At 40.0% G+C, this 23,267-nt stretch overlaps 1 protein-coding gene across 1 annotated transcript in view; it reads left to right on the forward strand.

Moving 5' to 3' along the window:
* Positions 1 to 23,267, forward strand: part of tkv (serine/threonine receptor kinase thickveins) — a 377,353-nt gene that overhangs the window by 206,579 nt on the left and 147,507 nt on the right. Inside the window, exon 4 of the mRNA XM_070097287.1 lies at positions 1,038 to 1,164. Within this exon, the coding sequence (XP_069953388.1) occupies positions 1,038 to 1,164 (127 nt within the window). The remainder of the gene's footprint in view (positions 1 to 1,037; positions 1,165 to 23,267) is intronic.

Consider the following 23,267-nt stretch of genomic DNA (forward strand, 5'->3'; position numbering starts at 1 on the left):
AAGACTAAGAAATCGCAAATACAACTATACAAAAAAAATACGAAAAAACACCGCAAAGTCGCTGTTTTAATAAAAAATTACGGTCTCAGTTTTTTTTTATCTCATTATGCACTGTGTGCTGCAGGATTTGTTTCATGTGGTGCACACATACCACCTAGATGTATTCTCTCATATCTAGGCCCAAATTTACCGCTCACAGTTTATCAGAGTGAGCTGAGCTTATGGCGTAGAACTACAGCTTGGACCCTGTCTTCAAAGCTGTAGAACTATGGGATGGACACTCAAAAGGTTAAAAGTGAACACTGTGAGCAGTAATAATTTTCAGGGTCTAGACAGTGAAAGGGCTGAAGTCACATGTGAGACCTTACCATGTTAACATTTGTATATTATTTTGGATTTGTGTAGTATTAGCATTTCTGCATTAAACATGTCTCGTTTTAACAATTCTTGATATTAATATCTAGTATTAATGTTACTTGTGTAGTATTAACAATTTTACATTACTGTACACCTGTGTTGTATTAATTTTTGTACATTATATACTTCACTGTACACCTGTGCAGTATTAACATTGCCACATTACTGTACTGCACACACTGGTAGGGATGGGATTAAACCAAAATATTTGCTGCTACCGATGCTCAATTTTACACTGAATTTCATTCCATCAAAATTAGTTGATATTCAATGATACTGATCCTACTACCTTTCAAAATCAATCAGAACTGATACTAATACCATTACTTTGACACATTCCTATGCATTTTAGTATTAACATTTGTACAATGGTGTGCACCTGTCTAGTATTAATATTTATACATAACTGTACTCTGAATGTGAATACTGTACTTTTATATACCTGTTTCAACTCTGATGGCTGGCCTTGGCTTTAGCTCCACAAGAGAGGGGATGGTGAAGCAAATATGTAAATATAATGTATAAATTACCCTGAAGTGGCTGAACTATATTGTGTTCATTTTTTCTTGAAATTGACATGCCATTGCTCCTATCACCTTCATATGTGTATGTCTTCACAGGTATCGTCAGCGAGAAAACAGTTTACTTGTGTACAACAAGCCTGTGGGGATCATCATGGGACCAAATGACACTCTTAGTGATCTCATCGAGCAGTCATCTGGCTCAGGTTCCGGCCTCCCTCTCCTGGTGAGCGTCTTTGTTTCTTTGTGCAGAGGACAGGGGTACTGAGTATGAACATTTGTGTATGGGGAGGAGGGTACTGAGTATGAACATTTGTGTATGGGGAGGAGGGTACTGAGTATGAACATTTGTGTATGGGGAGGGGGGTACTGAGTATGAACATTTGTATGTGTGGGGGATAGGGGAGCTGAGTATGAATATTTGTGTATGGGGAGGGGGGTACTGAGTATGAACATTTGTATGTGTGGGGGATAGGGGAGCTGAGTATGAATATTTGTGTATGGGAGAGTATATATCAGGTTTCGGTGTTATTTATATTGTTTGTTATGTCATATTAGATGAACTTTGGTAGATAAATAAGTCGTATAGATGATATTAGCGAAATTATTCAAGAAGTATTTTGTCCCGTCTCCAGACAAACTGTCGTCCACCGCCGACACCGCCCATACCACTACATGAATTACATACTTTATTCATTTTAGAGTATATATCAGGTTAAGGTAGTAGGTTGGTAGACAGCAACCACCCAGGGAAGTACTACCGTCCTGCCAGATGACTGTGAAACAGAAACCTGTAACTGTTTTGCATGATGGTAGGATTGCTGGTTTCTTTTTCTGTCTCATAAACACGCTAGATAACAGGGATATCTTGCTACTCCTACTTACACTTTGGTCACACTTCACAGACACGCACATGCATATATATATACATACATCTAGGTTTTTCCCCTTTTTCTAAATAGCTCTTGTTCTTCTTTATTTCTTCTATTGTCCATGGGGAAGTAGAAAAGAATCTTTCCTCCGTAAGCCATGCGTGTCGTATGAGGCGACTAAAATGCCGGGAGCAATGGGCTAGTAACCCCTTCTCCTGTAGACACTTACTAAAAAAGAGAAGAAGAAAAACTTTATAAAACTGGGATGCTTAAATGTGCGTGGATGTAGTGCGGATGACAAGAAACAAATGATTGCTGATGTTGTGAATGAAAAGAAGTTGGATGTCCTGGCCCTAAGCGAAACAAAGCTGAAGGGGGTAGGAGAGTTTCAGTGGGGGGAAATAAATGGGATTAAATCTGGAGTATCTGAGAGAGTTAGAGCAAAGGAAGGGGTAGCAGTAATGTTAAATGATCAGTTATGGAAGGAGAAAAGAGAATATGAAAGTGTAAATTCAAGAATTATGTGGATTAAAGTAAAGGTTGGATGCGAGAAGTGGGTCATAATAAGCGTGTATGCACCTGGAGAAGAGAGGAATGCAGAGGAGAGAGAGAGATTTTGGGAGATGTTAAGAGAATGTATAGGAGCCTTTGAACCAAGTGAGAGAGTAATTGTGGTAGGGGACCTGAATGCTAAAGTAGGAGAAAACTTTTAGAGAGGGTGTGGTAGGTAAGTTTGGGGTGCCAGGTGTAAATGATAATGGGAGCCCTTTGATTGAACTTTGTATAGAAAGGGGTTTAGTTATAGGTAATACATATTTTAAGAAAAAGAGGATAAATAAGTATACAAGATATGATGTAGGGCGAAATGACAGTAGTTTGTTGGATTATGTATTGGTAGATAAAAGACTGTTGAGTAGACTTCAGGATGTACATGTTTATAGAGGGGCCACAGATATATCAGATCACTTTCTAGTTGTAGCTACACTGAGAGTAAAAGGTAGATGGGATACAAGGAGAATAGAAGCATCAGGGAAGAGAGAGGTGAAGGTTTATAAACTAAAAGAGGAGGCAGTTAGGGTAAGATATAAACAGCTATTGGAGGATAGATGGGCTAATGAGAGTATAGGCAATGGGGTCGAAGAGGTATGGGGTAGGTTTAAAAATGTAGTGTTAGAGTGTTCAGCAGAAGTTTGTTATTTTTATTTTATTTATTATCACACCGGCCGATTCCCACCAAGGCAGTGTGGCCCGAAAAAGAAAAACTTTCACCATCATTCACTCCATCACTGTCTTGCCAGAAGGGTGCTTTACACTACAGTTTTTAAACTGCAACATTAACACCCCTCCTTCAGAGTGCAGGCACTGTACTTCCCATCTCCAGGACTCAAGTCCGGCCTGCCGGTTTCCCTGAATCCCTTCATAAATGTTACTTTGCTCACACTCCAACAGCACGTCAAGTATTAAAAACCATTTGTCTCCATTCACTCCTATCAAACACGCTCATGCATGCCTGCTGGAAGTCCAAGCCCCTCGCACACAAAACCTCCTTTACCCCCTCCCTCCAACCCTTCCTAGGCCGACCCCTACCCCGCCTTCCTTCCACTACAGACTGATACACTCTTGAAGTCATTCTGTTTCGCTCCATTCTCTCTACATGTCCGAACCACCTCAACAACCCTTCCTCAGCCCTCTGGACAACAGTTTTGGTAATCCCGCACCTCCTCCTAACTTCCAAACTACGAATTCTCTGCATTATATTCACACCACACATTGCCCTCAGACATGACATCTCCACTGCCTCCAGCCTTCTCCTCGCTGCAACATTCATCACCCACGCTTCACACCCATATAAGAGCGTTGGTAAAACTATACTCTCATACATTCCCCTCTTTGCCTCCAAGGACAAAGTTCTTTGTCTCCACAGACTCCTAAGTGCACCACTCACTCTTTTTCCCTCATCAATTCTATGATTCACCTCATCTTTCATAGACCCATCCGCTGACACGTCCACTCCCAAATATCTGAATACGTTCACCTCCTCCATACTCTCTCCCTCCAATCTGATATTCAATCTTTCATCACCTAATCTTTTTGTTATCCTCATAACCTTACTCTTTCCTGTATTCACCTTTAATTTTCTTCTTTTGCACACCCTACCAAATTCATCCACCAATCTCTGCAACTTCTCTTCAGAATCTCCCAAGAGCACAGTGTCATCAGCAAAGAGCAGCTGTGACAACTCCCACTTTGTGTGTGATTCTTTATCTTTTAACTCCACGCCTCTTGCCAAGACCCTCGCATTTACTTCTCTTACAACCCCATCTATAAATATATTAAACAACCACGGTGACATCACACATCCTTGTCTAAGGCCTACTTTTACTGGGAAAAAATTTCCCTCTTTCCTACATACTCTAACTTGAGCCTCACTATCCTCGTAAAAACTCTTCACTGCTTTCAGTAACCTACCTCCTACACCATACACTTGCAACATCTGCCACATTGCCCCCCTATCCACCCTGTCATACGCCTTTTCCAAATCCATAAATGCCACAAAGACCTCTTTAGCCTTATCTAAATACTGTTCACTTATATGTTTCACTGTAACCACCTGGTCCACACACCCCCTACCTTTCCTAAAGCCTCCTTGTTCATCTGCTATCCTATTCTCCGTCTTACTCTTAATTCTTTCAATTATAACTCTACCATACACTTTACCAGGTACACTCAACAGACTTATCCCCCTATAATTTTTGCACTCTCTTTTATCCCCTTTGCCTTTATACAAAGGAACTATGCATGCTCTCTGCCAATCCCTAGGTACCTTACCCTCTTCCATACATTTATTAAATAATTGCACCAACCACTCCAAAACTATATCCCCACCTGCTTTTAACATTTCTATCTTTATCCCATCAATCCCGGCTGCCTTACCCCCTTTCATTTTACCTACTGCCTCACGAACTTCCCCCACACTCACAACTGGCTCTTCCTCACTCCTACAAGATGTTATTCCTCCTTGCCCTATACACGAAATCACAGCTTCCCTATCTTCATCAACATTTAACAATTCCTCAAAATATTCCTTCCATCTTCCCAATACCTCTAACTCTCCATTTAATAACTCTCCTCTCCTATTTTTAACTGACAAATCCATTTGTTCTCTAGGCTTTCTTAACTTGTTAATCTCACTCCAAAACTTTTTCTTATTTTCAACAAAATTTGTTGATAACATCTCACCCACTCTCTCATTTGCTCTCTTTTTACATTGCTTCACCACTCTCTTAACTTCTCTCTTTTTCTCCATATACTCTTCCCTCCTTGCATCACTTCTACTTTGTAAAAACTTCTCATATGCTAACTTTTTCTCCCTTACTACTCTCTTTACATCATCATTCCACCAATCGCTCCTCTTCCCTCCTGCACCCACTTTCCTGTAACCACAAACTTCTGCTGAACACTCTAACACTACATTTTTAAACCTACCCCATACCTCTTCGACCCCATTGCCTATGCTCTCATTAGCCCATCTATCCTCCAATAGCTGTTTATATCTTACCCTAACTGCCTCCTCTTTTAGTTTATAAACCTTCACCTCTCTCTTCCCTGATGCTTCTATTCTCCTTGTATCCCATCTACCTTTTACTCTCAGTGTAGCTACAACTAGAAAGTGATCTGATATATCTGTGGCCCCTCTATAAACATGTACATCCTGAAGTCTACTCAACAGTCTTTTATCTACCAATACATAATCCAACAAACTACTGTCATTTCGCCCTACATCATATCGTGTATACTTATTTATCCTCTTTTTCTTAAAATATGTATTACCTATAACTAAACCCCTTTCTATACAAAGTTCAATCAAAGGGCTCCCATTATCATTTACACCTGGCACCCCAAACTTACCTACCACACCCTCTCTAAAAGTTTCTCCTACTTTAGCATTCAAGTCCCCTACCACAATTACTCTCTCACTTGGTTCAAAGGCTCCTATACATTCACTTAACATCTCCCAAAATCTCTCTCTCTCCTCTGCATTCCTCTCTTCTCCAGGTGCATACACGCTTATTATGACCCACTTCTCGCATCCAACCTTTACTTTAATCCACATAATTCTTGAATTTACACATTCATATTCTCTTTTCTCCTTCCATAACTGATCATTTAACATTACTGCTACCCCTTCCTTTGCTCTAACTCTCTCAGATACTCCAGATTTAATCCCATTTATTTCCCCCCACTGAAACTCTCCTACCCCCTTCAGCTTTGTTTCGCTTAGGGCCAGGACATCCAACTTCTTTTCATTCATAACATCAGCAATCATCTGTTTCTTGTCATCCGCACTACATCCACGCACATTTAAGCAACCCAGTTTTATAAAGTTTTTCTTCTTCTCTTTTTTAGTAATTGTATACAGGAGAAGGGGTTACTAGCCCATTGCTCCCGGCATTTTAGTCGCCTCATACGACACGCATGGCTTACGGAGGAAAGATTCTTTTCCACTTCCCCATGGACAATAGAAGAAATAAAAAAGAACAAGAGCTATTTAGAAAAAGGAGAAAAACCTAGATGTATGTATATATATATATGCATGTGCGTGTCTGTGAAGTGTGACCAAAGTGTAAGTAGGAGTAGCAAGATATCCCTGTTATCTTAGCGTGTTTATGAGACAGAAAAAGAAACCAGCAATCCTACCATCATGCAAAACAGTTACAGGTTTTTGTTTCACAGTCATCTGGCAGGACGGTAGTACTTCCCTGGGTGGTTGCTGTCTACCAGGAAAGTGTCTACAGGAAAGTGGGTGCGGGAGGGAAGAGGAGCGATTGGTGGAATGATGATGTAAAGAGAGTAGTAAGGGAGAAAAAGTTAGCATATGAGAAGTTTTTACAAAGTAGAAGTGATGCAAGGAGGGAAGAGTATATGGAGAAAAAGAGAGAGGTTAAGAGAGTGGTGAAGCAATGTAAAAAGAGAGCAAATGAGAGAGTGGGTGAGATGTTATCAACAAATTTTGTTGAAAATAAGAAAAAGTTTTGGAGTGAGATTAACAAGTTAAGAAAGCCTAGAGAACAAATTGATTTGTCAGTTAAAAATAGGAGAGGAGAGTTATTAAATGGAGAGTTAGAGGTATTGGGAAGATGGAGGGAATATTTTGAGAAATTGTTAAATGTTGATGAAGATAGGGAAGCTGTGATTTCGTGTATAGGGCAAGGAGGAATAACATCTTGTAGGAGTGAGGAAGAGCCAGTTGTGAGTGTGGGGGAAGTTCGTGAGGCAGTAGGTAGAATGAAACGGGGTAAGGCAGCCGGGATTGATGGGATAAAGATAGAAATGTTAAAAGCAGGTGGGGATATAATTTTGGAGTGGTTGGTGCAATTATTTAATAAATGTATGGAAGAGGGTAAGGTACCTAGGGATTGGCAGAGAGCATGCATAGTTCCTTTGTATAAAGGCAAAGGGGATAAAAGAGAGTGCAAAAATTATAGGGGGATAAGTCTGCTGAGTATACCTGGTAAAGTGTATGGTAGAGTTATTATTGAAAGAATTAAGAGTAAGACGGAGAATAGGATAGCAGATGAACAAGGAGGCTTTAGGAAAGGTAGGGGGTGTGTGGATCAGGTGTTTACAGTGAAACATATAAGTGAACAGTATTTAGATAAGGCTAAAGAGGTCTTTGTGGCATTTATGGATTTGGAAAAGGCGTATGACAGGGTGGATAGGGGGGCAATGTGGCAGATGTTGCAGGTGTATGGTGTAGGAGGTAGGTTACTGAAAGCAGTGAAGAGTTTTTACGAGGATAGTGAGGCTCAAGTTAGAGTATGTAGGAAAGAGGGAAATTATTTCCCAGTAAAAGTAGGCCTTAGACAAGGATGTGTGATGTCACCGTGGTTGTTTAATATATTTATAGATGGGGTTGTAAGAGAAGTAAATGCGAGGGTCTTGACAAGAGGCATGGAGTTAAAAGATAAAGAATCACACACAAAGTGGGAGTTATCACAGCTGCTCTTTGCTGATGACACTGTGCTCTTGGGAGATTCTGAAGAGAAGTTGCAGAGATTGGTGGATGAATTTGGTAGGGTGTGCAAAAGAAGAAAACTAAAGGTGAATACAGGAAAGAGTAAGGTTATGAGGATAACAAAAAGATTAGGTGATGAAAGATTGAATATCAGATTGGAGGGAGAGAGTATGGAGGAGGTGAATGTATTCAGATATTTGGGAGTGGACGTGTCAGCGGATGGGTCTATGAAAGATGAGGTGAATCATAGAATTGATGAGGGAAAAAGAGTGAGTGGTGCACTTAGGAGTCTGTGGAGACAAAGAACTTTGTCCTTGGAGGCAAAGAGGGGAATGTATGAGAGTATAGTTTTACCAACGCTCTTATATGGGTGTGAAGCATGGGTGATGAATGTTGCAGCTAGGAGAAGGCTGGAGGCAGTGGAGATGTCATGTCTGAGGGCAATGTGTGGTGTGAATATAATGCAGAGAATTCGTAATTTGGAAGTTAGGAGGAGGTGCGGGATTACCAAAACTGTTGTCCAGAGGGCTGAGGAAGGGTTGTTGAGGTGGTTCGGACATGTAGAGAGAATGGAGCGAAACAGAATGACTTCAAGATTGTATCAGTCTGTAGTGGAAGGAAGGCGGGGTAGGGGTCGGCCTAGGAAAGGTTGGAGGGAGGGGGTAAAGGAGGTTTTGTGTGCGAGGGGCTTGGACTTCCAGCAGGCGTGCGTGAGCGTGTTTGATAGGAGTGAATGGAGACAAATGGTTTTTAATACTTGACGTGCTGTTGGAGTGTGAGCAAAGTAACATTTATGAAGGGGTTCAGGGAAACCGGCAGGCCGGACTTGAGTCCTGGAGATGGGAAGTACAGTGCATGCACTCTGAAGGAGGGGTGTTAATGTTGCAGTTTAAAAACTGTAGTGTAAAGCACCCTTCTGGCAAGACAGTGATGGAGTGAATGATGGTGAAAGTTTTTCTTTTTCGGGCCACCCTGCCTTGGTGGGAATCGGCCAGTGTGATAATAATAAAAAAAAAATCAGGTTTCTTTGTTATTTATATCGTTTATTATGTCATATTAGATAAGTGAGATAGATAATGCTTCACATCCATATAAGAGCGTTGGTAAAACTATACTCTCATACATTCCCCTCTTTGCCTCCAAGGACAAAGTTCTTTGTCTCCACAGACTCCTAAGTGCACCGCTCACCCCCTTCCCCTCATCAATTCTATTATTCACCTCATCTTTCATAGACCCATCCGCTGACACGTCCACTCCCAAATATCTGAATACATTCACCTCCTCCATACTCTCTCCCTCCAATCTGATATCCAATCTTTCATCACCTAATCTTTTTGTTATCCTCATAACCTTACTCTTTCCTGTATTCACTTTTAATTTTCTTCTTTTGCATACCCTACCAAATTCATCCACCAACCTCTGCAACTTCTCTTCAGAATCTCCCAAGAGCACAGTGTCATCAGCAAAGAGCAACTGTGACAACTCCCACTTTGTGTGATTCTTTATCTTTTAACTCCACGCCTCTTGCCAAGACCCTCGCATTTACTGCTCTTACAACCCTATCTATAAATATATTAAACAACCATGGTGACATCACACATCCTGGGAAATAATCTCCCTCTTTCCTTTATACTCTAACTTGAGCCTCACTATCCTCGTAAAAACTCTTCACTGCTTTCAGTAACCTACCTCCTACACCATACACCTGCAACATCTGCCACATTGCCCCCCTATCCACCCTGTCATATGCCTTTTCCAAATCCATAAATGCCACAGAAACCTCTTTAGCCTTATCTAAATACTGTTCACTTAAATGTTTCACTGTAAACACCTGGTCCACACACCCCCTACCTTTCCTAAAGCCTCCTTGTTCATCTGCTATCCTATTCTCCATCTTACTCTTAATTCTTTCAATAATAACTCTACCATACACTTTACCAGGTATACTCAACAGACTTTTTTTTTTTTTTTTTCTACAAGTCGGCCGTCTCCCACCGAGGTAGGGTGACCCAAAAAAGAAAGAAAATCCCCAAAAAAAGAAAATACTTTCATCATCATTCAACACTTTCACCACACTCACACATTATCACTGCTTTTGCAGAGGTGTTCAGAATACAACAGTTTAGAAGCATATACATTTAAAGATACACAACATATCCCTCCAAACTGCCAATATCCCAAACCCCTCCTTTAAAGTGCAGGCATTGTACTTCCCATTTCCAGAACTCAAGTCCGACTATATGAAAATAACCGGTTTCCCTGAATCTCTTCACTAAATATTACCCTGCTCACACTCCAACAGATCGTCAGGTCCCAAGTATCATTCGTCTCCATTCACTCCTATCTAACACGCTCATGCACGCTTGCTGGAAGTCCAAGCCCCTCGCCCACAAAACCTCCTTTACTCCCTCTTTCCAACCCTTTCGAGGACAACCTCTACCCCTCCTTCCTTCCCCTATAGATTTATATGCTTTCCATGTCATTCTACTTTGATCCATTCTCTCTAAATGACCAAACCACCTCAACAACCCCTCTTCTGCCCTCTGACTAATACTTTTATTAACTCCACACCTTCTCCTAATTTCCACACTCTGAATTTTCTGCATAATATTTACACCACACATTGCCCTTAGACAGGACATCTCCACTGCCTCCAACCGTCTCCTCGCTGCTGCATTTACCACCCAAGCTTCACATCCATATAAGAGTGTTGGTACTACTATACTTTCATACATTCCTTTCTTTGCCTCCATAGATAACGTTTTTTGACTCCACATATACCTCAACGCACCACTCGCCTTTTTTCCCTCATCAATTCTATGATTAACCTCATCCTTCATAAATCCATCCGCCGACACGTCAACTCCCAAGTATCTGAAAACATTCACTTCTTCCATACTCCTCCTCCCCAATTTGATATCCAATTTTTCTTTATCTAAATCATTTGATACCCTCATCACCTTACTATTTTCTATGTTCACTTTCAACTTTCTACCTTTACACACATTCTCAAACTCATCCACTAACCTTTGCAATTTTTCTTTAGAATCTCCCATAAGCACAGTATCATCAGCAAAAAGTAACTGTGTCAATTCCCATTTTGAATTTGATTCCTCATAATTTAATCCCACCCCTCTCCTGAACACCCTAGCATTTACTTCTTTTACAATCCCATCTATAAATATATTAAACAACCATGGTGACATTACACATCCCTGTCTAAGACCTACTTTTACCGGAGAGGAGTCTCCCTCTCTTCTACACACCCTAACCTGAGCCTCACTATCCTCATAAAACTGAACAAGATAAACTATGGGATGCAGTAATAGTTAACAGTCCACTTTTTCCCAGTGATATGAACCAAACAGTAAAGAAATTACTCTGCAGATCATAAAGGACCAAACAAGTGTTATTGTACCAGAGTCTGAAATAAAAGAAGCCAGGTTACTAGGATCCCATGGTAGAAAAAGTGTTATGCTTAGATTCCACTCATATGACAGGAAAAAAGACTTAATTATTGCATCTATTAAAGTAAAGAAAGAGGTATACATAAACGAGTGTCTTACCAAAAAACGTCAGAACCTCCTGTATAGAGTCAGAAAACTTAAGCGGGAGAATAACGACACAATACACCAATGCTTCACACGGGATGGGAAAATTCTTGTTAGGAAAACAAATGTAGGTCAACTGTACACAATCACGAACGAGAATGATCCATCACGATTTCTCAGGGATACTAATCTTACAGAGAATAACTAAACAATGTCCAACTTAAAAGCCTATGTAGTGTAGTGTATGTTTTGCTCCATTATTGTTCAAATTTCATTGTACAATCTCTTAGTAATTAAATAATCAACTACCTCATTTTGTGATTTTACTAGTAAGCATAAGTCACCTTATGTAATTTTCTTATTTACTATTGTTTGCTTAAACATTAGCTGAATTGATACTTTCTCTGTCCATATTACTACCTCATATTTTTTTAAATACTATCAATTGATATTACAGTGGACCCCCGCATAGCGACTTTAATCCGTGCAAGAGGGCTGATTGTTATGCGAAATGTTCGATATGCGAATGAATTTTCCCCATAAGAAATAATGGAAATCAAATTAATCCGTGCAAGACACCCAAAAGTATGAAAAAAAAAATTTTACCACATGAAATATACATTTTCCTACACACAAAGAGAAGGATACATGCACAATCGTAGAGTAGTACATGCACAATATATATTGTGCATGTACTACTCTACTAAATGAAGAATAAATGACACTTACCTTTATTGAAGATGCAGCAATGACTGATGAGACACTGTGTCCTGGGAGTGCCTTTTCCTCCTGAGTACTGTAGGTCCTGTTTGGCATTTTCTTCCAGAACAGGCCTTATCACACTGTGTATGCCACTACGATTCTTAAATCTCTCAAACCAACCTTTGCTGGCTTTAAATTCACCAATATGAGCACTAGTTCCAGGCATTTTTTCCCTGTTCACCTGGGTGTTAGTCGACTGGTGTGGGTTGCATCCTGGGAGACAAGATTAAGGACCCAATGGAAATAAGTTAGACAGTCTTCGATGACACTGACTTTTTTGGGTTATATTTTTTATTATCACACCGGCCGATTCCCACCAAGGCAGGGTGGCCCGAAAAAGAAAAACTTTCACCATCATTCACTCCATCACTGTCTTGCCAGAAGGGTGCTTTACACTACAGTTTTTAAACTGCAACATTAACACCCCTCCTTCAGAGTGCAGGCACTGTACTTCCCATCTCCAGGACTCAAGTCCGGCCTGCCGGTTTCCCTGAATCCCTTCATAAATGTTACTTTGCTCACACTCCAACAGCACGTCAAGTATTAAAAACCATTTGTCTCCATTCACTCCTATCAAACACGCTCACGCATGCCTGCTGGAAGTCCAAGCCCCTCGCACACAAAACCTCCTTTACCCCCTCCCTCCAACCCTTCCTAGGCCGACCTCTACCCCGCCTTCCTTCCACTACAGACTGATACACTCTTGAAGTCATTCTGTTTCGCTCCATTCTCTCTACATGTCCGAACCACCTCAACAACCCTTCCTCAGCCCTCTGGACAACAGTTTTGGTAATCCCGCACCTCCTCCTAACTTCCAAACTACGAATTCTCTGCATTATATTCACACCACACATTGCCCTCAGACATGACATCTCCACTGCCTCCAGCCTTCTCCTCGCTGCAACATTCATCACCCACGCTTCACACCCATATAAGAGCGTTGGTAAAACTATACTCTCATACATTCCCCTCTTTGCCTCCAAGGACAAAGTTCTTTGTCTCCACAGACTCCTAAGTGCACCACTCACTCTTTTTCCCTCATCAATTCTATGATTCACCTCGTCTTTCATAGACCCATCTGCTGACACGTCCACTCCCAAATATCTGAATACGTTCACCTCCTCCATACTCTCTCCCTCCAATCTGATATTCAATCTTTCATCACCTAATCTTTTTGTTATCCTCATAACCTTACTCTTTCCTGTATTCACCTTTAATTTTCTTCTTTTGCACACCCTACCAAATTCATCCACCAATCTCTGCAACTTCTCTTCAGAATCTCCCAAGAGCACAGTGTCATCAGCAAAGAGCAGCTGTGACAACTCCCACTTTGTGTGTGATTCTTTATCTTTTAACTCCACGCCTCTTGCCAAGACCCTCGCATTTACTTCTCTTACAACCCCATCTATAAATATATTAAACAACCACGGTGACATCACACATCCTTGTCTAAGGCCTACTTTTACTGGGAAAAAATTTCCCTCTTTCCTACATACTCTAACTTGAGCCTCACTATCCTCGTAAAAACTCTTCACTGCTTTCAGTAACCTACCTCCTACACCATACACTTGCAACATCTGCCACATTGCCCCCCTATCCACCCTGTCATACGCCTTTTCCAAATCCATAAATGCCACAAAGACCTCTTTAGCCTTATCTAAATACTGTTCACTTATATGTTTCACTGTAAACACCTGGTCCACACACCCCCTACCTTTCCTAAAGCCTCCTTGTTCATCTGCTATCCTATTCTCCGTCTTACTCTTAATTCTTTCAATTATAACTCTACCATACACTTTACCAGGTACACTCAACAGACTTATCCCCCTATAATTTTTGCACTCTCTTTTATCCCCTTTGCCTTTATACAAAGGAACTATGCATGCTCTCTGCCAATCCCTAGGTACCTTACCTTCTTCCATACATTTATTAAATAATTGCACCAACCACTCCAAAACTATATCCCCACCTGCTTTTAACATTTCTATCTTTATCCCATCAATCCCGGCTGCCTTACCCCCTTTCATTTTACCTACTGCCTCACGAACTTCCCCCACACTCACAACTGGCTCTTCCTCACTCCTACAAGATGTTATTCCTCCTTGCCCTATACACGAAATCACAGCTTCCCTATCTTCATCAACATTTAACAATTCCTCAAAATATTCCTTCCATCTTCCCAATACCTCTAACTCTCCATTTAATAACTCTCCTCTCCTATTTTTAACTGACAATTCCATTTGTTCTCTAGGCTTTCTTAACTTGTTAATCTCACTCCAAAACTTTTTCTTATTTTCAACAAAATTTGTTGATAACATCTCACCCACTCTCTCATTTGCTCTCTTTTTACATTGCTTCACCACTCTCTTAACTTCTCTCTTTTTCTCCATATACTCTTCCCTCCTTGCATCACTTCTACTTTGTAAAAACTTCTCATATGCTAACTTTTTCTCCCTTACTACTCTCTTTACATCATCATTCCACCAATCGCTCCTCTTCCCTCCTGCACCCACTTTCCTGTAACCACAAACTTCTGCTGAACACTCTAACACTACATTTTTAAACCTACCCCATACCTCTTCGACCCCATTGCCTATGCTCTCATTAGCCCATCTATCCTCCAATAGCTGTTTATATCTTACCCTAACTGCCTCCTCTTTTAGTTTATAAACCTTCACCTCTCTCTTCCCTGATGCTTCTATTCTCCTTGTATCCCATCTACCTTTTACTCTCAGTGTAGCTACAACTAGAAAGTGATCTGATATATCTGTGGCCCCTCTATAAACATGTACATCCTGAAGTCTACTCAACAGTCTTTTATCTACCAATACATAATCCAACAAACTACTGTCATTTCGCCCTACATCATATCGTGTATACTTATTTATCCTCTTTTTCTTAAAATATGTATTACCTATAACTAAACCCCTTTCTATACAAAGTTCAATCAAAGGGCTCCCATTATCATTTACACCTGGCACCCCAAACTTACCTACCACACCCTCTCTAAAAGTTTCTCCTACTTTAGCATTCAAGTCCCCTACCACAATTACTCTCTCACTTGGTTCAAAGGCTCCTATACATTCACTTAACATCTCCCAAAATCTCTCTCTCTCCTCTGCATTCCTCTCTTCTCCAGGTGCATACACGCTTATTATAACCCACTTCTCGCATCCAACCTTTACTTTAATCCACATAATTCTTGAATTTACACATTCATATTCTCTTTTCTCCTTCCATAACTGATCATTTAACATTACTGCTACCCCTTCCTTTGCTCTAACTCTCTCAGATACTCCAGATTTAATCCCATTTATTTCCCCCCACTGAAACTCTCCTACCCCCTTCAGCTTTGTTTCGCTTAGGGCCAGGACATCCAACTTCTTTTCATTCATAACATCAGCAATCATCTGTTTCTTGTCATCCGCACTACATCCACGCACATTTAAGCAACCCAGTTTTATAAAGTTTTTCTTCTTCTCTTTTTTAGTAATTGTATACAGGAGAAGGGGTTACTAGCCCATTGCTCCCGGCATTTTAGTCGCCTCATACGACACGCATGGCTTACGGAGGAAAGATTCTTTTCCACTTCCCCATGGACAATAGAAGAAATAAAAAAGAACAAGAGCTATTTAGAAAAAGGAGAAAAACCTAGATGTATGTATATATATATATGCATGTGCGTGTCTGTGAAGTGTGACCAAAGTGGGTTATACTGGGTGGCAAATCCTCTGGGGTTAATTGTTTCTTGGTATTCTCAATAAGCCACACCAACAACGGTGCTACAGCAGCAGCAGCAGCAGCTGACAGTGCTACAGCAGCAGCAGCAGCAGCAGCTGACAGTGCTACAGCAGCAGCAGCAGCAGCTGACAGTGCTACAGCAGCAGCAGCAGCAGCAGCAGCAGCAGCTGACAGTGCTACAGCAGCAGCAGACGATGCTACAGCAGCAGCAGACGGTACTACAGCAGCAGCAGACGGTACTAAAGCAGCAGCAGCTGACGGTGGTACAACAGCAGCAGCAGCTGACAGTGCTACAGCAGCAGCAGACGATGCTACAGCAGCAGCAGCAGATGGTACTACAGCAGCAGCAGCAGCTGACGGTGGTACAGCAGCAGCAGCAGCTGACGGTGCTACAGCAGCAGCAGCAGCTGACAGTGCAGCAGCAGCAGCAGCTGTACCACCAATAGTAGCGATGGTTGATTGGGGTTTATTATACAACCTGGCCAGCTCGGAGACACGCACTCCACTTTCATACTTATCAATGATCTTTTTCTTCATCTCTATAGTAATTCTCACCCTTATTGCTGTAGGGTTGGCACTAGAAGCTTTCTTGGGGCCCATGGTCACTTATTTTCCAGAAAAAATCACCAAAAACACTGTAATAATACGAAATGTTCCAATTGTATGCTTGGATGTTACCGCGGAGGCTGGCTGGTAAACAATGCCACCGGCGGAACATGTGAGCGTGGCTCAGGCCGCACATTGGACGCGTCTCGGACGAAGAGCGGTGAGCGGGTTTTTTGGGCGGTATGCGAGGCAAAATTTTTGCGAGAAAAGCGAGCGGTATGCGGATTGTACGGTATGCGATGCATGCGGTATGTGGGGGTCCACTGTACTTACTAAAATTAATAATTATCATTTTTACTATAATTTCAATTTACTCTTAACATTTTTGACATTTAATAACCATTACTTGTCTAATTACCTTTACCTGTTTTAATACCACATTTACTATCTTAGAGTACTCTTAATTACCTTGTACTGCCATATAACCTCTAGTATAACTACCAGTGCAATATTGAATGAAATAAACATTACTTTTTCACTTTTTTGTAATCATTATTACTTACTAAAATTTTATTAAACACCATATTTACTACCAGTCAATTTTACTTTTGTACATTAAACATTATTTTATACTTCCCATAACATTTTGTTGCCAAATTTTCAAGTTTGTATATTCAACTCCAACCTTTATATTATCCTTTGTACCTGTCTACCATCTTACTATCATATTATAACCAAGACATGACCATTGTTATTTTTTATTATTATTCTTTTGGTACTTTAATTGTGAATTTTATTTTGTCAATTTAAATCTAGTTGTACTCCTAATCTTGTCAACAACCTATACCAGACTCTAGTGCAATTGCAAGTACCATTTCAATTTGTATTTTTATGTTATAAGTTTATATTATAAGTCCTACTCTAAGATTGTTTTCATATCTTAGTGACTATATTGTGTGTGCAGTTAGTGTATATTTCAATTATATTATTGTTCAAGGCCCTTAAGTATCTTTTGCTAACTAGTACCAACTACCTCATATATCTTTTTTTTTTTTTTTTTTTTAATTTTTTTTATTCTTTTGCTACCTTAACTTGTATATTTTATCTTGTCAATTTAAATCTAGTTATACTCTAATTCTTGTAAACAACTTACATAACACCTTAGTGCAATTACAATTGAGAGTCTTGTGCCATTTTTATATTATTAGATTAAACTCAGTTGTACTATAGTCAATACCAAATTCATTATATTAGACCATATTGCAATTACTAGTGAGAGACTGGTGCTATTTTTAATTTGTATTTTTATATTATTAGATTAAATCTAGTTGTACTTTAGTTCATTCCAGCACAACACATAGACAACATCAACTTCATTATGTGTAGTAGTGACTATACTCTATATGACCAAAATACTCTAGCTATATACTTATCCAAGCTTCCCACCACTACAGATATCAGTACTAGAACTCAACACATAACTCAGGATATAAATAACCATAATTTAAACCTAGAAGATGATTGATCACGTTGACCCTGATCTAAACCTCCATAATCTGACACCCAATCAAAACCTATTGGAAAGTAACTGCCTTTATTACACAGCATCACAAGCCAGCACTATCCTAAACAATGCTAAAAGCCTATCAGTACTTAACTACAACTTCAGGTCCTTAAGCAAACACTATGATGACCTCCTGGCACTCCTTGAATCACTAAAGACACCCTTCTCCTGCATTATTCTTACTGAGACCTGGCTTAAGCAGGACACAATAGATATCTACCCTCTACCAGGATACACAGCAATTCACAACTGCAGACCAAACCAAGTTGGGGGTGGTATTGCAATCTATTACTCTAACCAATTATCTTGTATTAGCACCACTTGCTTTAGTGATGAATATGGGGAATACATTTTTGCTAATTTTACTGTAAAAAACCTTAAGACACCTATAACAATCGGTGCCATTTACCGGATACCTCACACAAACATCCCAAATTTCAGTGAGAAATTAAAGTCACTAATAACAAACAGACAAATGAATAAGCACCACCTTCTCTTAGCTGGAGACTTCAACATCAACCTTGGCTTACTAGATGATCAGCCTGTAACTGATTTCATCAACATTATGAACAACACACTTCTCATACCAACAATAACTAAACCAACCAGGCTCACTGAGACAAGTGCAACCATAATAGACCACATATGGACCAATGTACTAGCCCCCCTTAAATCAGGGATAATCACAGATAGCACTACAGACCACTACCCTACCTTCCTCCTGACAAACATTAATAAACCACCACTTGAATACAACAAAGTCTCATTTAGACTCCATGACGAGGCCTCAATAAGGAAGTTCACAACTGACCTAGAGATTGTTGACTGGCCTACAGAATTCTCCAAGGCCAATGGTATTGATGACTGGACAGACATTTTTCTTAACAAATTACTTAGACTATACAACAAACATTGTCCTATAAAAACAAAACAGATCACAAACAAACGGCTTGGTTGCCCATGGCTAACCAGCACCATTCTGAAATCCATTGACAAGAAACACCAATATGAAAAGCAATATAGACAGGGCTTAATACACAAAGATATTCTTAAACACTATTCATCAGTACTCACCAAAGTAATAAAGAAAGCCAAACAACTATACTACTCCAGTAGATTCACAGACACTAGAGGAGATATAAAAAAGACCTGGAAAACACTCTCTCAGATTCTAGGGACCCACAAACTGAAAAAAACCAAGAATATTGTCCTAACTAAACCTAATGAAACACCACTACATCCCACTGACACAGCTAACAAGATAAACGACTTCTTCTCAACCATAGGATCTAATCTCGCCAATAAAATCCCACATACTAATGCCTATGCCGGGGACTACCTAGATGGGAATTTCCCAAATTTCTTCTATCTTGCACCAACTGAGCCCTCGGAAGTCACCGAGATTATAAAGTCACTTAAAAACAACTCAGGGAATCTGTCTAATGTCCCACCATTACTGTACAAGCGAGCGGCCCATGTCCTTTCGCATGCTATTTCATTACTTTTTAACAAGTCACTAGAAACAAGCACCTTCCCGAAATTACTCAAGATGGCAAGGGTTACACCAATACATAAAGGTGGTGACCCTACAGACTTAAACAACTACAGGCCAATATCAAACTTACCATTGCTATCCAAAATCTTTGAGAAACTCGTGCACAGGAGACTATATTCATTTATAACAGCACAAAACATACTCAACCCCTGCCAATTTGGATTTAGGAAAAATAAAAGCACTAATGATGCAATCATAAAAATGCTAGATCCGCTTTACACAGCATTGGAAAATAAGGAATATCCACTAGGAATTTTTATTGACCTAAGAAAAGCTTTTGACACTGTAGACCACGACATCCTACTCCACAAACTTGACCATTACGGTATAAGAGGCCATGCGCTTGCTTATTTCAAATCTTACCTTACTAATAGGTATCAATATGTTACCATTAAAGACACAGCATCAACAACACGGCCACTTGATACTGGAGTTCCGCAGGGAAGTGTCCTTGGTCCCCTGCTCTTCCTCATATACATCAATGATCTTCCAAACGTATCCCAACACCTGAAACCCATTCTCTTTGCTGACGACACGACTTATGTCATCTCTCACCCTAATCTTGCCACCCTCAACACCATTGTTAATGAGGAGCTGATCAAAATATCGACTTGGATGACAGCCAATAAACTTACGCTTAACACTGACAAAACCTACTATATTATGTTTGGTAGCAGAGCAGGAGATGCACAAATTAACATTAAGATTTGACAACACTCTAATTACCAGACATAATGAGGGCAAATTCCTAGGCCTATACCTTGACAACAACCTGAATTTCAGCACCCATATCCAACACATAACCTAAAAAGTATCCAAAACAGTTGGGATCCTCTCCAAGATACGATACTACGTGCCGCAAAATGCCCTTCTCACACTATACCACTCACTTATTTATCCATACCTCACCTATGCTATTTGTGCTTGGGGATCAACTGCAGCAACACACCTAAAGCCAATAATAACCCAACAAAAAGCTGCAGTAAGAATATTCACTAAATCCCATCCCTGGCAACACACCCCCCCACTCTTCATAGATCTAAACTTACTCCCTGTTCAGTACATCCACACTTACTACTGTGCAGTCTACATCTACAGGACCTTAAACTCCAATATCAACCTTGACCTAAAATGCTTTCTTGATAGTTGTGACAGAACCCACAGGCATAACACCAGACACAAACATCTCTACGACATTCCCCATGTCCGACTAAACCTTTACAAAAATTCAATGTATGTCAAAGGCCCTAAAATCTGGAACACCCTACCTGAGAACTCTAGAACTGCAGACACATTCATCACCTTCAAAACTACCATTAGAAAACATCTTATCTCCCTGATAAACCCCATCAACTAACTACACGAATACCACCTGTTGGTTCACACTTACACTCACTCACCCATTTGACCATAAACAGAAATATTAATCTCAATCTTAAAATAATGAATACTATGATACTCGAATACTGAAACTATGTACTGTGCCAAAACAAAAGCATTCACATTGCTAAACTCACAAACTAGTATTTAGTCACTTAGCCATAATACCAACTTACCTCATAATTTGTAATATTTTAAAATAAAGAATTAAACTAAGTCTGCCCGAAATGCCTAGCCATGCGAGGCGTTCTAGTGGTACACTCTGTAATCATTATTTAACTACATGTAAACCACACAACAACCAAATTCTGTAAATTCAACATTGTAATCTTTATAGAGAATAAACTTCGAAAAGCTCTTTACAGCATTTAGTAACTTACCACGTATTCCATATACTTGCAACATCTGCCACATTGCTCCTCTATCCACTCTATCATATGCCTTTTCTAAATCCATAAATGCAATAAAAACTTCCCTACCTTTATCTAAATACTGTTCACATATATGCTTAAATGTAAACACTTGATCTACACATCTCCTACCCACTCTGAAGCCTCCCTGCTCATCCGCAATCCTACATTCTGTCTTACCTCTAATTCTTTCAATTATAACCCTACTGTATACTTTTCCTGGTATACTCAGTAAACTTATTCCTCTATAATTTTTACAATCTCTTTTGTCCCCTTTATATAAAGGGACTATACATGCTCTCTGCCAATCCCTAGGTACCTTCCCCTCTTTCATACATTTATTAAACAAAAGTACCAACCACTCCAACACTATATCCCCCCCTGCTTTTAACATTTCTGTCATGATCCCATCAGTTCCAGCTGCTTTACCCCCTTTCATTCTACGTAATGCCTCACGTACCTCCACCACACTTACATTCTGCTCTTCTTCACTCCTAAAAGATGATATACCTCCCTGGCCAGTGCATGAAATTACCGCCTCCCTTTCTTCCTCAACATTTAAAAGTTCCTCAAAATATTCTCGCCATCTACCTAATACCTCCCTCTCCCCATCTACTAACTCCCCTACTCTGTTTTTAACTGACAAATCCATACTTTCCCTAGGCTTTCTTAACTTGTTTAACTCCAAAAATTTTTCTTATTTTCATTAAAATTTCTTGACAGTGCCTCTCCCACTCTATCATCTGCTCTCCTTTTGCACTCTCTCACCACTCTCTTCACCTTTCTTTTACTCTCCATATACTCTGCTCTTCTTATAACACTTCTGCTTTGTAAAAACCTCTCATAAGCTACCTTTTTCTCTTTTATCACACCCTTTACTTCATCATTCCTCCAATCACTCCTCTTCCCTCCTGCCCCCACCCTCCTATAACCACAAACTTCTGCCCCACATTCTAATACTGCATTTTTAAAACTATTCCAACCCTCTTCAACCCCCCCCCCCCCACTACTCATCTTTGCACTAGCCCACCTTTCTGCCAATAGTCGCTTATATCTCGCCCGAACTTCCTCCTCCCTTAGTTTATACACTTTCACCTCCCTCTTACTTGTTGTTGCCACCTTCCTCTTTTCCCATCTACCTCTTACTCTAACTGTAGCTACAACTAAATAATGATCTAATATATCAGTTGCCCCTCTATAAACATGTACATCCTGGAGCCTACCCATCAACCTTTTATCCACCAATACATAATCTAACAAACTACTTTCATTACGTGCTACATCATACCTTGTATATTTATTTAACCTCTTTTTCATAAAATATGTGTTACTTATTACCAAATTTCTTTCTGCACATAGCTCAATTAAAGGCTCCCCATTTACATTTACCCCTGGCACCCCAAATTTACCTACTACTCCCTCCATAGCATTTTTACCCACTTTAGCATTGAAATCCCCAACCACCATTACTCTCACACTTGATTCAAAACTCCCCATGCATTCACTCAACATTTCCCAGAATCTCTCTCTCTCTTCTACACTTCTCTCTTCTCCAGGTACATACACACTTAATATAACCCACTTTTCACATCCAATCTTTATTTTACTCCACATAATCCTTGAATTTATACATTTGTAGTCCCTCTTTTCGTGCCATAACTTATCCTTCACATTATTGCTACTCCTTCTTTAGTTCTAACTCTATTTGAAACCCCTGACCTAATCCCATTTATTCCTCTCCATTGAAACTCTCCCACCCCCTTGAACTTTGTTTCACTTAAAGCCAGGACATCCAGTTTCTTCTCATTCATAACATCCACAATCATCTCTTTCTTATCATTTGCACAACACCCATGCACATTCAGACTTCCCACTTTGACTATTTTCTTCTTCTTATTCTTTTTAGTAATCTTTACAGGAAAAGGGGTTACT

The sequence above is a fragment of the Cherax quadricarinatus genome, chromosome 57, assembly GCF_038502225.1.
Source record: "Cherax quadricarinatus isolate ZL_2023a chromosome 57, ASM3850222v1, whole genome shotgun sequence".
NCBI classification, from domain to species: domain Eukaryota; kingdom Metazoa; phylum Arthropoda; class Malacostraca; order Decapoda; family Parastacidae; genus Cherax; species Cherax quadricarinatus.